A 16,423-nucleotide genomic window follows, 5' to 3' on the forward strand; every position below is an offset into this window, starting at 1 on the left:
AAAACATCTGACAAATGAAAACAAGCATTGACAAAACCAAAAGGCTGGCAGCCCACACCAGTCCTATTGGCTTTGCCAGTGCTTGTTTAAATATATATTTGGACCGTTATATCTGTCTAATATATAGTCAGTTTATAACTGGGTTGTGTATCACACATAGTGACTTTGCAAAACCTAAAAATTGGACACAAAGTCAGCACACAGCCATTTTGGCTCTAACAAAATGCCTCAAACATTCTGGGCAAAACACATTAACCTGTGACTGGTCTTTGAATGGATAAATACATCTAGTTTGTTACGAGGCTGCATCATGATCTCTGCAGTACAAGCTCAATAATTCAATGAGGAAATAAAGGCAGAATGAAAATGACGCTATTTAAAAAAATGAAATAGTTTCAATTAGAGCAATATATAGGAACAAGCATTGAAAATGCAATAGGTCTCGCAATAGAATAGTTAGAAATTTTTCGTTTTGCAAATGGAAGAGTGGTGTTGCGTGGATGAGTGGCGTTGCGTGGATGAGTGGCGTTGCGTGGATGAGTGGCGTGTGTGAGTGGCGTGTGTGAGTGGCGTGTGTGAGTGGCTTTGTGTGTGTGAGTGGCGTTGCGTGTGTGAGTGGCGTTGCGTGTGTGAGTGGCGTTGCGTGTGTGAGTGGCGTTGCGTGTGTGAGTGGCGTTGCGCGTGTGAGTGGCGTTGCGCGTGTGAGTGGCGTTGCGCGTGTGAGTGGCGTTGCGCGTGTGAGTGGCGTTGCGCGTGTGAGTGGCGTTGCGCGTGTGAGTGGCGTTGCGCGTGTGAGTGGCGTAGCGCGTGTGAGTGGCGTAGCGTGGATGAGTAGAGTAAAGACCGACGCCAATAAACTGAGGAAGATACTGGCAGGCATATCAGCACAGGGGCAGAGAGTGACCGTCAGTCAGCGGTGGACCACAAACAGAAAGCAACAGGAACCGAGTGCCTGACAAATACACACCGATAGCTGCAGCGAAGTGGAAGCAGTGGAAACTGACAGCTGCTTAGATAACCCCCACGAGGCTGAAAGGCACAGGGGCGCAGGCGGGCAGAGGCCAATCGACGGAGAGAGAAAAAAGATAGACGAAAAAAAAAAACAAGCAGTAAAGGTTTGCGGATAGGTGCGAACCTAATACGTCAGAGAGAGAAGGAGAAAGGCAGAGCTGGTACTAGAAAGGAAAAAAAATAGTCAGAAGGAAAGATAGAGGCTGGGGAAGACAAATGGAAAGAGAGATGCGATGTCAGAGAGGTTGGGGCTCAGATTTGCATGCAGCCCCTGGAGAAGCCCGCTTGTGGGGACTGGGAGGAAGGGTGATGAGACGCAGGCCCTGCAGTGAATAATTATGGGAGGAGAGATGCTGGCCTGAGGCAGAGCGCACGCTGGGGGAAGGAGGCTGGGCTGCCTTTGATGTGGTAGAGGGAGGGGGTGGGCTGCCTGGTTAGTGCGTGTGTCAGATGGAGAGTGAGAGCAATGAAGTTTGAAAGGGATGGTATCACTGAGTTCTGTAAGCACGACAAACATGCACACCCACATCCGACATGAGTTGCTTTCCATATCATTAACTTGACATGAGCTGTAGACGCAATAGCAAGAACGTCAATGTTATGACTGTTAATATTGTAGCTATTATACATTCATACTTCCGTTCTAAATTGCTATACATTTCTGCCTGATGGTGGGAGCTGGTAGCACGCGCAAGCCAAGCGGCGGCTTTCAGGTTTCATCCTTGTTAAAAAAAAATTGCCTTGCCTGGGGCTATTTGTCAGGGAAGCCTCTGCAAGAGCATCGCCTGCATTACTGATGCACACATATACAAGTGTGCCATGGAGGCCCGAGGCTAAGTGATCTGGCTGTCGGGATTTGCCGGGATGCCAGTCCAGTCTATGAAGCGTTTCCAGGAACCACGAGAGAGGAGGGAGATTCTGGAAGCTGAGGGCAAGCAGCAGAGAGCAGTCACCAGGAAGAGGCGTGAGGTGGGCCGAGGGGAGCATGGAGTGGAGGGGGTGAGAATACTGGGTAAGTTGAGGGCGAGAGAGGAGGAGCATGGGTCAACGGAGAGGAGTGAATGCGGGAGTCGGCTTGATAGAGGGCAGAAGGGGACTGAAGAGGATGCGGAGTAAGGGGCGGAGCGGGGAGAGCGAGAGCGGCATGTGGGTGTGAAGAAGCCGGGCGTGAAGAAGCCGGGCCTTTGAAGTGAAGCTAAGCTTCACTTCAAAGGTGTCGGAGGAATGCGGGCGGCTGTGCACGCGCTTTTAAGCTCAATGCACATGCGCATTGAGCTTAAAAGTCACGGGCACTGCAAGGAATCGCCACGATTCCTTGCTTGTTAGTTAAAGCGTGGTTAGGCCGCAATAGGCTCGCAAGCTCGATGCGCATGCGCATCGACAGGCGAGACCTAAAAAGCGGGAGGACAAAGCAGTGTTAAATTTTGTGAAGCAACAAGATCTGGAGATCCTTGAAACTTTTCGAGATTAGTAAAGGTAAATTTCATTCTCCATACAGAATACAGGCTTAATTACATACAAAAAATGTGTGTCTCGGATATTAGGGTATTAGTGGGCATATGAAACGAACGCCCCTAGTGGAAGAATAATAGTACACCAGCAGAAGTACACATAGCATTGGAATCCATCCAGTGTTCAAGGCCAACATCCTTTCCAGACACAGATTCTAATTCCATTACATAGGAATTGTGTTGACACCAACTCTCTTCCTGATAGTCGACAAGGTTCATCATTAGCCCCAGTGCAAATGAACGGACAATGCTCCTCCCCGGCAATTTATTGACTTACTTATTGCATTGCTTGAGGTTAAATGCTAGTTTAAACTTTTGTATAAGAATTGAACGGATGGGCCACCAGACAGGATTTCAGAGGGGTTGCAGCATGGAAGATAATTTGCTAGCTCTTTCGCTCTTAATGCATCGTTTCAACAAAGTGGAGCCTCTTTCAAGCTGCAGTTGTAGATTTTGCCACAGCTTTTGATTGCATAGAAAGAGGGAAATTACGGGGAGAACTGAAAAACCGGTGTATTCCCACCTTCTGTTGAAAGCAATCTTAAGCTATTACACACAAGGGTTAAAATTAAACTTGTCCCTGATCTGGTTGCATCTGAGACAATATTCACAAACAAAGGGCTGAAGCAGAGATGTATTTTAGCACAGTTAATTTTCAGTCTGTATTTGACCGGGTGAATTGTCCTCAACCTCCAACCTCCCCCATCCCCTAAACCGTTTGGGTAAAATTGAACAAGAAGAGTCAGCTCAAGACCAACGAAAAGGAGCAAACATGGACGAAAACTACTTAGAGTAAGTTGGTCCGAATGCCCAGACCATAAAATATCCAACTAAGTTATCCAAAAATGCAGCAAAAAAATTCAAACATAACTTTTTGAGCAAAACCCAGACACACTGATCTCCGACCCGTACGTTAGCATAGATAAAGGCACTATAGTGAATGACCTGATATTCTTCACAAATAAAACGGCTAGATGGCGCAATACCTTCACAAAACTGCTTAACATAAAAGCTATAAAAAATATCCCACATGGCACAAAAATGATGATCTCACCGTCAAGAAGATGCAAAGCGGAACTATGCATTACTATGTACAAAACTGGAATAGTGCTGATACAAGCAGCCAACAGCGAGCTAGATAAGTTCGACAATGTATTTCCGACCTTAAAGGAATCATTAGAGGGTGCAAGATGTCACCTACACCAGACCCCATCAGAAGGCAATCCTGTCAACAACAATACTATTAACAGAGGCGACAATCGAAATGGAGGACATCAGGCTCAAGCTACAAGACTAGGAGAACAAATTGAAATTGAAATAGGAATGACAACATCTGAGAATGGGACAGAAAGGACAGAGAGGCCTACAAGTCATGCGAACAAAGAACAGGACCGAGAAGAGTCGACGCCGCTCCCAAATGAAGAGACTCCATTAGAGGGATCAAGATATCAACTACACCGGACCCCACCAAAAGACAATCCTGACATTAACAACACTATTACCAGAGTCGCTAAACGAAATGGAGGACATCGGGACCAAGCTACAAGAACAGGAGACAAAACTAAAATTGGAGTGACAACTTCTGAGAAGAAGACAAAAAGGTCAAAGCGGTCTTCTAGACATGCGAACAACGAACAGAACCAAATCCAAAGGGAGGAATCGACACCGCTCCCAGATGAAGAGACACCTCACTCAGAGCGGACTTCTCCCGCGAGTGAGCCAATCAATGATAACCGGGAAACAAATAGAGTAGAAGGTATCAACCATTCCTTACCCCTCTCTGGTACAACTCATGAGACACCTAGAACATCACCCACAAATGCATTCTTAACATCAGAAAATATAGACAACTCATTCCTCATCGCAATTAGAATCGGCACTGACATCCATACCGAGGATAAAAAGAAAAGGATTTCGGCTAAAAGAACTGCTCAGAAACAAAGAATAGCAAAATGCAAATCGCGAACAGAAAGGCTACTCATCCCTAAGAGAGCACTCCAAAATCAGAAAGATATCAAAGAGCTTCAGAAACTAATTGGCAACATAGCACAAGACACACTTAGTACTCGGCAAGCGATGGAAAACATTCTGGAAACGATGGTAAGCACCCACTCCAAGGTCACACATATCCAAAATCTGGTACACTCCTCACAAAGAAAGAGTAACGAGACAGCCATGCCACTATCAAATAGACACAACCGACCAATTAGGACAAATTCCTGGTCGAAGGAGGAGACCCTTGCACTACTCCGATCATATGAACCTTCGAACCGCAAGAAAGGGGAGATAATCAAAACAGTACCGATCGATCACAATAGAACATCCAGACAGAATGAAAGAAAACACAACCTCAATAACTTACAACAAGTTCAGCTAACAGCCGAATCGAAAAATCTGAACCCCAGTAACTCAGGGAAACCAATTATATGCCTTCTACTCAACTGTCGCTCTGCAACCAAACATGCATCAGACATAGCTGACCTCATCATTAACAAGGAAATTGATTTGGCAATCCTTACAGAAACGTGGCTATCGGAGTCATCATCTCCAACCATGGATCTCCTAGTATCTCCTCAGTACAACATTGTAAGACTAGATAGAATAAAGAAGATAGGAGGAGTTTTAGCCTGCATTCACCGATCGGATATTGAGATCAAGCAAATAGTATCCGACCCACTAGAATCTTGTGAATACCTAGGTCTTAATATAAGATCAGCAGGCAATCAGAGATGCAACCTGCATGCGCTTTACCACCCACCAGGAGAGAACGCCAAGTTCACTGATCAGTTAATGGAGATCATAATGGCCAACTCTAACACCAACGCCAATAACATTTTTCTAGGCGATTTCAACCTACACTGGGATGACTGCAATGACAAATTAGTCAACACGTTCAAAGATTTCCTCTCGGAGCTGAACCTCACTCAAGCATGCACGCAACCCACACACTCTAAAGGAGCAACGTTAGACTGGATAATCTCAAGAAACAAAGACACATCTATTCTCTCAATTGACCCGTGTGACTGGTCCGATCATCATGCCATAACATTTTTGATACCCACACTGAAAAAGAGCAAGACCACGCAACCCGTCAAGCTCAAAAAATGGATTCGAGACACAAAAGAGAATATTGAGCTACTAATAGATTGCTGTGAGAGAGACCTAAAGCTCCCTAGCAACCTGCAGAATGTAAATGATCTGACAGATCACTACACAACATCAGTTTCGAAAATTGTCAACAACACCATGCCATTAAAAATGAAAAGAGTCTCAGAGAAGATAAAAAATCCATGGTTTAATGGGTCACTGAACGAAGAAAGGCGTAAACTGAGAAAAGCTGAAAGAAAATGGAGACAACGCCCATCATCCCCTGAGCTGAAATCCCTCAGAAAAATTAGAAACTAATTTAACAAAAAGATCATAAATTCCGAAAAGGAATTTAGAAGATCTGAACTTGATAATGCCAAAAACAGACCAAGGAAATTATTCGAAATCTTAAAGCAACAATCAAATAAACTAGCAAAATCTGCCCAAGAGAACACGAAAACTCTACTAAGCTGCGAAGAATTCTCGACATTTTTCACGGAGAAGGCCAACTCACTTGAGAAAGAGCTTAAAAGCGCTGCGGATAACCTACCCAGCCAACAAGTAGCTACGATCGACACCAGCTTGAAAACAGAGTGGAATAAGATCAAAAACAAGGCACATTGGGATACCTTCAAATTATATGACCATTACACCGTCGCAAAGACGCTCTCGGATATCAAACCTAATAACCACTATCACGACCCTCTACCCGCGAAATGCGTAAAAGAAATCAGCCATATTGTGGTTCCACTCTGGACTAAAATTATAAATGCATCGCTATCACAAGGGATCCTACCAGACTGCCTAAAAACAGGACAAGTCGTCCCCATAATCAAAAAACCTACAGCGGATGCAACAGATCCGAATAATTTTCGCCCAGTGACCAACATACCTTTACTTGCCAAACTAATCGAGAAATGCGTGCAAGGTCAACTGAGCCAACACATCACCAACTTCTCCCTACTAGATGATTACCAATCAGGATTCAGAGCAGGACATAGCACGGAAACAGCGATCCTCCATATTATTGACGACGCACTACAGGCCCTAGATCAAAATCGAGCATGCCTACTGATTCTCCTGGACCTATCTTCCGCATTTGGCACTGTAAACCACAAAGCATTACTGTCCAGGCTGCAGGACAGGATGGGAATGTCTGGTAAGGGGCTGAAATGGTTCGAATCATTCCTGTGAAACAGAACACAGAGATTCCTGGTCAACCAATCACTCTCACCACCATGCCCTAACTCAATCGGAGTCCCTCAAGGATCGACATTATCCCCAGACCTGTTTAACTTGTATGTCGAACCCCTTACAGAAATTCTCCGTAACTCACAGATATCCTATCACATGTACGCGGGTGACACGCAAATATACATAAAGATCGCTTCCCTGGAAGACATTGAACTAATGAATGAGACGTTAAAAATGACATTGCAATGGTAAACAACCAATCATCTGAAGCTGAATGCTCACAAAACTGAGTTCCTATTAATTGCACCTCCAAGGAGCCATACGGAAATGAAGGAATGGGCCAAGCTGGTGACAGAGTTAAACTGCACCCCAACCCCAGTCAACTCAGCGAAATCGCTAGGAATCACATTAGATGAGCACCTCGACATGCAAGCCCACATTAAATCAATGGCTAAAAGTGCCCGTTTCCACTTGAACTACACAAGAAAACTGAAACCATTCATCTCAGAGGCGGATCTTAAACTGGCAGTCCAATCCTTAGTTATCTCAAGGATTGAGTATGGATGCACCACTTTAGCCGGTCTACCAAAAACGTCTATAGCACCACTAAAAGCATGTCTCAATGCAGCGGCAAGACTTATCACTGGATCGAGGAAATTCAACCATATCTCTCCTCACCTGAAAGCATTAAACTGGCTACCTTATGAAGCCAGAATTCAACTAAAAATAGCGTGTATCACCCATAAAGCGCTCCACTACAACACACCAAGATACCTAGCCGGGAAAATTGAACTATCAGGAGGAAACAGACCAGCCAGGAGTGCCAAGGAGCTGCTGTTGCGGCCAGCCTTTTTCCGGAAAAAAAAAACTTACAACCGAGCGTTCTCGGGAGCAGCCCCCAGAATCTGGAATTCACTCCCTCCAAACATTAGAAAGATTCAAAATACAGCAACATTTAAGAAGGAAGTGAAAATCATCTTGATGAGTAAATACCTTACATAGTGAAGACTCTGAGCACAGGTAGGATCTCGTTGCCCTGATACAGAGCATTTACGTCGCTAGAAGGGAAAGATGCCGACTTGAACAATGATTAATACTGTACGATGACTCGGGACAGGAATCACTCCCTGGGACCTAGTTGTATCCTTACTGCTACCTCATGCTAATATGAATACTTATATTTATATACTCACAGCCCGAATGCCTTATAATTACCTACCTGATATTTGTTTGCTTTTAAATCGTCTTCTATATTTGCTATCCTTTAACCTTTCTCATAATGTAAACGCTCTTGTTATGTATATATATGTATACACTCTCCTCCTAAAAGCCATATAAGTATCTACCTCATATCTGTTTGCTCTTAAATGTTACCATATATCCTAATCTCTAACCTACCACTTATTGTAAAGCGCTCTGATACCCACGGGTCATGTTCGCGCTATACAAAACACTATAATAAAATAAAATAAAATAATAAACATTCTGCAATATGCAGATGACACAGTGGTTTTGCATAGGACCACCAGTGGGCTACGGAGAGTGATAAATGTGCTGAATAGCTATTGTTTGAAAAAGAAGTTCAGGATTGGCAAACAGTAAACCGGGGCTCATTATGATGGCGGGCAGACATCAGTACGCCCACCATCATAACGGTGCTGGGACCGCCAGGCAATCAGTGTCGCTGACCATATTCAGGAAAGACCTGGCTGTTCGAATGATCCTCCACCCAGTCTGACCAGCAGCCCTCTCCCCCAGCACCTTGAGACCCTCACGGGTGAGTAGCCGCGCTTTACAAGTCCCTGATTGATTGATTGATTGATAAGTTATTTATTGTTAGGGCAGATTAAAGGGTGATACAGATCTTACCTGCTCTGCAGCCAAGGAGACGCTAACCCAAATATTGTGTACATGAGAAAAACTCACTCCATTATGGAGAAACCTGTCAAGGCTGATTAGTGTGTGCTTGTACAAAACTGTACAGAACCAATTACATGTGTAAGTGGATCTGATCCACAGTGCAGGATTTTAGAAGTATAGGACAATGTTTTTTTTTAAATTGATCGAGGTAGGCGTGGTTGGTAATTTTAGCAATGGAAAACATGATCTGTGTATTGAAAGTTTTGAATCACTAATTTAATGTTTAATTGAAATTATTTATAAAAAATCGTACAATAACTATATTTGTACCTTGGTATCCTCTGTGCAGGCAGGCATGTCACTTTCCAGTGTCCATAAACTTTTCATAATTAAACACAGCGCAGCACCGATCTTTTGTCTCCTTTGCACTGATTGGCCATTGAAACCCAACAGTGAATGAAAAGCAAATACGCGTTGTGCTTATTTTCATCTTTGAATTAACTAGGAACAGCTTCCGAGTCAATGTAATCTGAAGCATCTGTGCCTAAACCAGATCCAGGTTTGTATTAAACACCATGTCTGCCATACTGTCTTTGATGATAATTATCAACACCATCGAGTAAATAATGTATGGTGGTCTAAGAAAAGGAAAAAAATGATTATGAGAAATCAAAGATAACGGGCCTGATTCACAAACTGCACTTTGTATTACGTTTTGTAGTATGACAAAACCCATTACAAAATGTAAGTTCTACCTATACTTATGTGTACAGAATTCCCCAACCACGGAGTCTCCGCACATGTAAATATAGGTTTTAGTTGTAAATGTGGGTGGGACACAGGTGAGTGGGCGGAAAAGGGACAGATTTACTCCTGATGGGGGTGGGATTAGGGAGGATTAAGAGAGGTTTATGGTGGGTCAGGGAGGAGTAAGGTTTTAGGGAGTAAGGCAATTGCTTTACTATGGGGGGAGACATGTAACTTACATTTCTATAGTAAGTTCACTCTCAGGAGTTTGTGAATACTGACAGTAGTAAACCTACTCAAATGTGTAAACGTTGTCAAAAGTGCAAGTTACCCTTGTGAATCAGGCCCAGTGTATTTATTAAAAAATAATGTATTGATGGAAACACAAAATGTCAAATTCACATTGATTCGAGGATTTTAAACAGATTACACGAGGAACCATGGGAAATGATGCACTGTAAATTTAGGGACACTGTGGTGCTGTCAGAGATGACTGAATAGGCAGAAGCATCCTCTGCCCATCAAAACAAAACACAGCCTTGAGGGAAAGCACAAACGTTTCATAAAATCACATACGATTCGCTGCTGCGAGTTATATTGCTCCTGATTGTTATGCGAGACACTGTAGTGGCACTTTTCACAAGTCTCTCGATAGTCCCCCAGAGAAACGTATGGCATTTTAGCCAATTTATTAAGGAACTTGGGTATTATTTATAATTCAGAGAGAAAGAGAAAGAAAAAATTCACAACACACCTGTAAGTGTTCATGCGTGCTCTTCCATTGTAATATTGAAATGACAATGGCTCACTGCAATTTCCCTGTGCATTTGATCATGGGCAGCAATCCTGGCAAAGGTGGATCCTTCATTGGGGGTAAAGAGTGAGTCAGAGTTTCAATTATGTTTCATTGACCAATCAGTTAAAAAGAGAAAATGAATGTTATTTTGACCACAGTAGAGCAGGGAGAAATTGTTTACGTGTAACAAAATCAGCATAAACCTCGAGACTGCTTGAATTGGACAGGAGAAGCAATCAAACATTTGGAACAACAAATCTAATAGGAAAGTCTCTTTAGAAGGTATCAGGGGTTACTTTTTTTTAAATTTGCAACGTCTTCTCAGTAATGGCACTTTTCTATATTTATTTTGGCATGTAACAAGAATAGAAATTAGAGCGAAATTGTGCAGAAATGAATCAGCTGTAGGATATATGGCTGTCGAACAGGAGGGCTGATATTTTCACAGCCAACAAGGATATCCTGTGATAGTCGATCTCTCTTGCTCGGTTGATTAGTGTTTGATTGTCTGAAAATGAGGCTGTGCTCCTGAAAGCTGCATGCTGTCACCTTGTAGGACAGACTCTAGGTTTAAGTTATGTTACCTTAACTACAGAGACCGAGCTTCTTGCACGTCATAACTATCCATTGTGGCTCTTGAGGACAACAGGAGGAACAGCACATCAGCAGAAGCTACCAGTGTTCACATGGTCTTCTGTTTAACTCCATGTTCCTCTGCATGCACATGCTGTTGATTAGCCCTCACATGACCGCGGCTCCTGTGATGTTGATTAGCCCTCACATGACCGCGGAGCCGCGAGGTCAACCCTCCCTGACCTGATCAATGTAATTAGCAAATATCAATACAATACAATACAATCTGCATATTATGAAGTGACTTTTGATGCACTAAAACAAACAGTTCAAACCAAGCTCCTGTAGTTAAACTATTTAGACTGTAAGTATTACTGTAAGATGCTTTTAGTTGAAGATGGATTCCAAATCTTGGAGTGGCATGATAGGTTTCTGTGTAAAAGGCACCTCCATGTAACTCTTTTCTCCACAGAGTCAGGAGCAAGAATAAGAAGGTGCAACCAGCTACCTGAGCTCCATTTGTGGGTAGACAAGGGAGGGCACCAGCACCCATAGCTCATTTTGTGTGTAAGCAAGTGAGGTCACCAGCACCCTTAGCTCCTTTTGTTGGTAAGGGCACCAGCAACCATAGCTCCTCCTGTGGGTAAGCAAGGCAGGGCACCAGTAACCTTAGCTCCTTTTGTAGGTAAGCAAGGAAGGGCACCTGCAACCATAGCTCCTTCTGTGGGCAAGCAAGAGAGGGCACCAGCACCCTTAGCTCCTTTTATAGGTAAGCAAGGAAGGGCACCAGCAACCATAGCTCCTTTTGTAGGTAAGCAAGGGAGTACACCAGCAACCTAAGCTCTTTTTGTGGGTAAGCAAGGGAGGGCACTTAATTCAAGATGTGAAATTGTACTGTGCAAAATGTATTATCCTAACCACGTACTCTGTTTAAATGGACATCATTTTTTATTTCAAGATACCCAGTGTGGTCATTCTGATAAATCCGCTGCCTGTGTAGGCCCATGCCTAGTTGTACACATTGCAAGTATGCAGTATAAGCAAGAAGAACATTTCTCATAATGTAATTTTGGATGGGAACTTTTTTTTCTACAAGCCTGCTGCCGAAGATATTACTAATTTATAAAATGAAATGATCAGTATTAAACCTAGATTCTTATAACTTATTATCCTTCTACCAGTTAAGGACTATGAAGCAATTTCTTCTTCCGTTGAGATAAGTGCAGTCCAATGTGCACACATTCTCTCTGGGATCACAACTTTGGGGAAGGTGGCATCACAACTTTGGGGGAGATGTGTCCACCATATTCTACTTCAAAGGACTAGCCACGCAATAGACGGGAAATTGACAACTGTGGCAATTGAGATCCTATTCTGAAGAGGGCTGTCCTCCCTGCCTCAATGAAGTCAACAGTGCAGGAGGCCCAGGCGGCACTGTACGAGCCAGAGTTGGTGTTGGGAGACATAGATCCAAATATCCAAGGCAGAGGCCTGTCAACATGGAATCTTGGTGTTAAAGACCTCCTAAATCTGTTGTACAAAGCATGTTCCTGTGAAAGGAAATGCTTCCCATTGCTGACAAAACAAGCTTCTGTTGTCTGGGAATTTTAATGATTGTAGAGGCCTCATCATTAATAGTTGATTGGTTCACCTTTAAAATACCCACCTTGTAACCCCGGAAGAAAAACATCTGCCTAGAACTGTAGAGGAGAAAGGACTTGCACTGGAAAAATCCTGCATGCGTGAGGAGTGGGGAAAACGGTCGGCAGTAGGGCTTCGACATCTGCTTGCGTATTTTGTCCACAGCATATTGCTCCAGCCTCCTTCCAACCCACCAAGTTAAAAGGAGGCTAGATCCAACCAAAGATGCCAGGCTGGGGCTGTGGAAATTATACATCGTGTCTGGATAGTGCAAAGGGTCCTGAAACACAGGGAGCTGCCGCGCTCTTGGAAAAATTCCAATGATTCATTCACAATTGGATTCTTCTCCTGCTTGTCCCTGCCAACTCCTCTGGAAAAAGACACTGTCTTCGGATTCATTTTACCACTTTCCCCCATTTAATGGGGAGTTTGAGGTTACAATAAGACTGCTTCATCCAAGTATCTAACCCATGAGGACCTTCACTGCCACAGCTTCCAGGCTTACCCAACTGAAGATTTTTCAACCACCGGAAAGGTTTTTGGTTGAAAAGTTTCTCTGTAAGAAGGTAAAAACTTTATGCAGGACAAACCACGAGCTTTCACTATCACTCTGCATCAGCCAAAGAGAGTGCCTAAGCTCCAGTCAACTATATAAACACTTAAAAAAAAAAAATCTTTTTACTTTTGCCATAAGAATTGTGAACACTATTTTCCAATTAGGCTTTTTTCTTAGTACATTTTTATCCTTTATCCTATTTACTTATTTTTGTGTGTGATATATCTGTCTTTTGAACAAGCTTGGGTTTGACATTAATTATCTGTTGATTCTATTGTTGTTTTCGCTAGTTTTGCACCCATTCACATACAACATCTGGCGTTTGGCGTTTCTTTTTCGGTCAGGCTACCAATGGGTGAATTGGAGAGTTCCCACAGAAACCTCTTTCTTTTTGTGGGTCTGAGCGTTTGAATCCTGTGGAAGTGCAGTCACAGTCCACATCAAGAACCTGCCCTCGATGTAACTTTGATTAAAAACCTGATTTTCTAAAAAATGTCTCCTACTGGCAGCTAACAGTTCATAGTCTACAGTCATTCTGTTGCACTCATTTTAGTTAGCTGAAGAAATACCAGTCACGTATCTAATTTGTGGGTATTTTTAATCGTCCTAAGTGCTTATAATTAGCCGGGTCAGGTGGCTCCGTGGACTAATCCATCCAATGCAGGGATCTATGTCGACCTCATGATCAAAGGTTCAAATCTCAGCAGATCCACTCAGCCATCCATACTTCTGAGGCTGATAAAAACAAGTACCATTGAGTTAGTTAACATCAAACATCTGGTACTGACCCACAAAATAACCTTCTGGATGATGAGTTGTTTAAAAATACACATTATGTTTATAGACAATTTCTCTGTAGTCTTACAGGGGTGAGAGGAGAGCATTCAAGAGGAAAGGAATAGAACATAACAGCCTGACAGACACATTGGCTCTCTTAATCTTCCTTAGATCCCCTCACCACACCGCCACTATGGGAACACAGTCACATGTGGCAACTCTGCACAGAAGGTGATCTTTCTTCACTTCACTCTTTTGTAATCAGTTGTTATAATAGTTGACAGATACATGAAGTTAGATTGAGTATAAGTACAACCTGAATATGTTAGCCCATATTAATACAATGGCTAAAAACGCCAGGTTCCACCTGAGCTACTTGCGAAAACTTAAACATTTCCTAAGCAAAACAGATCTTAAAACAGCAGTACAAGCGCTGGCCATATCAAGGATCGAATATGGGTGCACTACCCTAGCTGGTCTCCCCAAGATCGCAACTACCCCATTGAAAGCTCGTCTTAATGCAGCCACAAGACTGATAGCGGGTTAAAAAAAATTCGACCACATCTCTCCTCACCTGAAAATGCTAAACTGGCTGCCGTTAGAAGCAAGAATTCAATTCAAATTGGCATGTATCACGCACAATGCAATTCACCACAAAACTCCATGTTACCTGGCCCAGAAACTTACGCCATCAGGAGGTAACAGACATTCCAGGAGCAAATCAGACTTTCTATTGAAACCGGCTCTTTTTTGCAAGAAAAAGACGTATGACCGAGCATTCTCAGGAGCAGCACCGAGAATTTGGAATGCACTCCCACCAAACATCAGAAGAATTACATCCATTGCAACCTTCAAAAAGGAAGTAAAATCATTCTATATGGGCAAATTTCTTCCATAAGAACTATAGGGGAGGCCTGCTATCCTAAACTGCCCAAAGTTATTACTGAATGTTTATATGTCTATATGATATACCGAAATGTAAAACATTATGACGGATGAATCATTATTTTAAAAAGCTATGTCACTCCACACTGGATTATCAACAAAGATGCTCGTGTAATTTAACTGTGCCTGACAAGTGTATTACTGAATGTATATATGTCTATATGCTAAACTGAAGTATGAAACAAACGACTGATGAAACGCTACTGTAAAGCGCTCTGACACCCTACATTGGGTCATGTTCGAGCTATAGAAAACACTAAATAAATAAATAAATAAATAAATAAATAAAAAAGTTACCCTTGATTTCTTGGATCCTTTCTGTCCACTTTCATCATAGTAAATTACATTTCCATGTTGAGTTCCATTTGAGGTATTTTATTGTTATTATACAAGACGTTTCTTGTACAAGACTTCTCATCATTAGTATTTGTTCATTACAGATATAGTGTGTAAATAACTGGCCCTTAAAAGACTCATTTAGTCCTTCATATGGCCGACATGTGTTTCGCTGTGGTGTATTGCCATGTCTTTGATGCCAGTCAGAGGACATACAGAATTGGAGTGGTGCCGCGATAATCCTATACCCGTTACCAGCGTATATAGTCTCATTGTATCATGAAAAAGTAGCAGGAAAAAAGTAAAGTTTACAAGTACGTGTAGATGTGTTCATTCACTAGTTACAGAGATACTGAGGCCCCTGTATTCGGAGTTCAGCCTCTGCTCCCAGGTGACCGGCAGCACACCATCCATACAGAACACTGATATATCACCAGATTCTACACAGACACAAGGAAGAACACACCCAGCACAATGTTCGCCAAAATATCTCTGTTCTCTGTTTCTGTTCCATCAGATCATCCTGCATACTAAAGACATCTCTTTTATGTAGCCATTGGAATAAAATCACCTCTTGTGGTCAAATGTTAGACCAGGTTCCCACCAGATTCTCGTGTGAAATTTGACTACTTGTAAGGCAAATGCTTGGTTACATTCCAATAGATTTAACATTGTCGCACTTGAAAGATCTAATGTAAGAAAAAAACAAGCATGGGAAATGCCAATAGGACCGGCTTATGAATGCACTGTCAAACCAGACCTAAACATCCATGTAGGTTAAAACTGCCCTCCTCCCACCTGTGCTGCTGCAAGAGAAAAACAAAGTGAGTTATGTAAGACACTTTAATAGCATTACAGTGTCATGTATGTGCCCCTGAAAGATCAACCTCAGCCAGCTAGATAAAATAAACCAAAGGATCACAGCTGTGTGGAGGGCAAGGACTTTGTTCATGGAAGCACACAACTTCTGACCAATTGAAGCATTTACTCCTGGTTCCCAACATGTGGGCAGAGCCATATCCCCTCTCTAGTGAAGCTCACATAACTGTCTGGTGACAGCTGTGCTGTCAAGCCAGACCAAAAAAAGAATCTCATATGAAGAAGAGTCTTCTAGAGGGCAAACTAGTTATTGGGGTGACCCTACAGATGCCTACTGTCTGCTAAGGAACCATACTCTTAGTATCGCATGATAAAACGCGCATGATAAAACGCATGTCAAACATGCATTTAAGTCCACACCAGCAGACCTTTTTATGAAAAAACTAGCTTTAACATATAGACACTGCTAATAAGCTGCAATGCACTGGTTTCACAAATGTGTATTCCTACCAGTCATATGTTTCCATTGAACAGCACTTTAACTGCAATCACATGCACTGCAGACTGTGA

At 42.7% G+C, this 16,423-nt stretch overlaps 1 protein-coding gene across 8 annotated transcripts in view; it reads right to left on the bottom strand.

The window, feature by feature from the left end:
• Positions 1 to 16,423, bottom strand: part of SUPT3H (SPT3 homolog, SAGA and STAGA complex component) — a 2,933,604-nt gene that overhangs the window by 1,426,604 nt on the left and 1,490,577 nt on the right. Inside the window, exon 1 of one of the 8 annotated variants that reach the window (XM_078647635.1) lies at positions 10,165 to 10,193. The exons of the other annotated variants lie outside the window; for them this stretch is intronic. Within the exon in view, the coding sequence (XP_078503761.1) occupies positions 10,165 to 10,178 (14 nt within the window). The 5' untranslated portion in view covers positions 10,179 to 10,193. Of the gene's footprint in view, positions 1 to 10,164; positions 10,194 to 16,423 lie in introns of those variants that run through there. 8 annotated transcript variants of the gene reach the window in all.

The sequence above is a fragment of the Lissotriton helveticus genome, chromosome 6 (assembly GCF_964261635.1).
Source record: "Lissotriton helveticus chromosome 6, aLisHel1.1, whole genome shotgun sequence".
Lineage (NCBI taxonomy): Eukaryota > Metazoa > Chordata > Amphibia > Caudata > Salamandridae > Lissotriton > Lissotriton helveticus.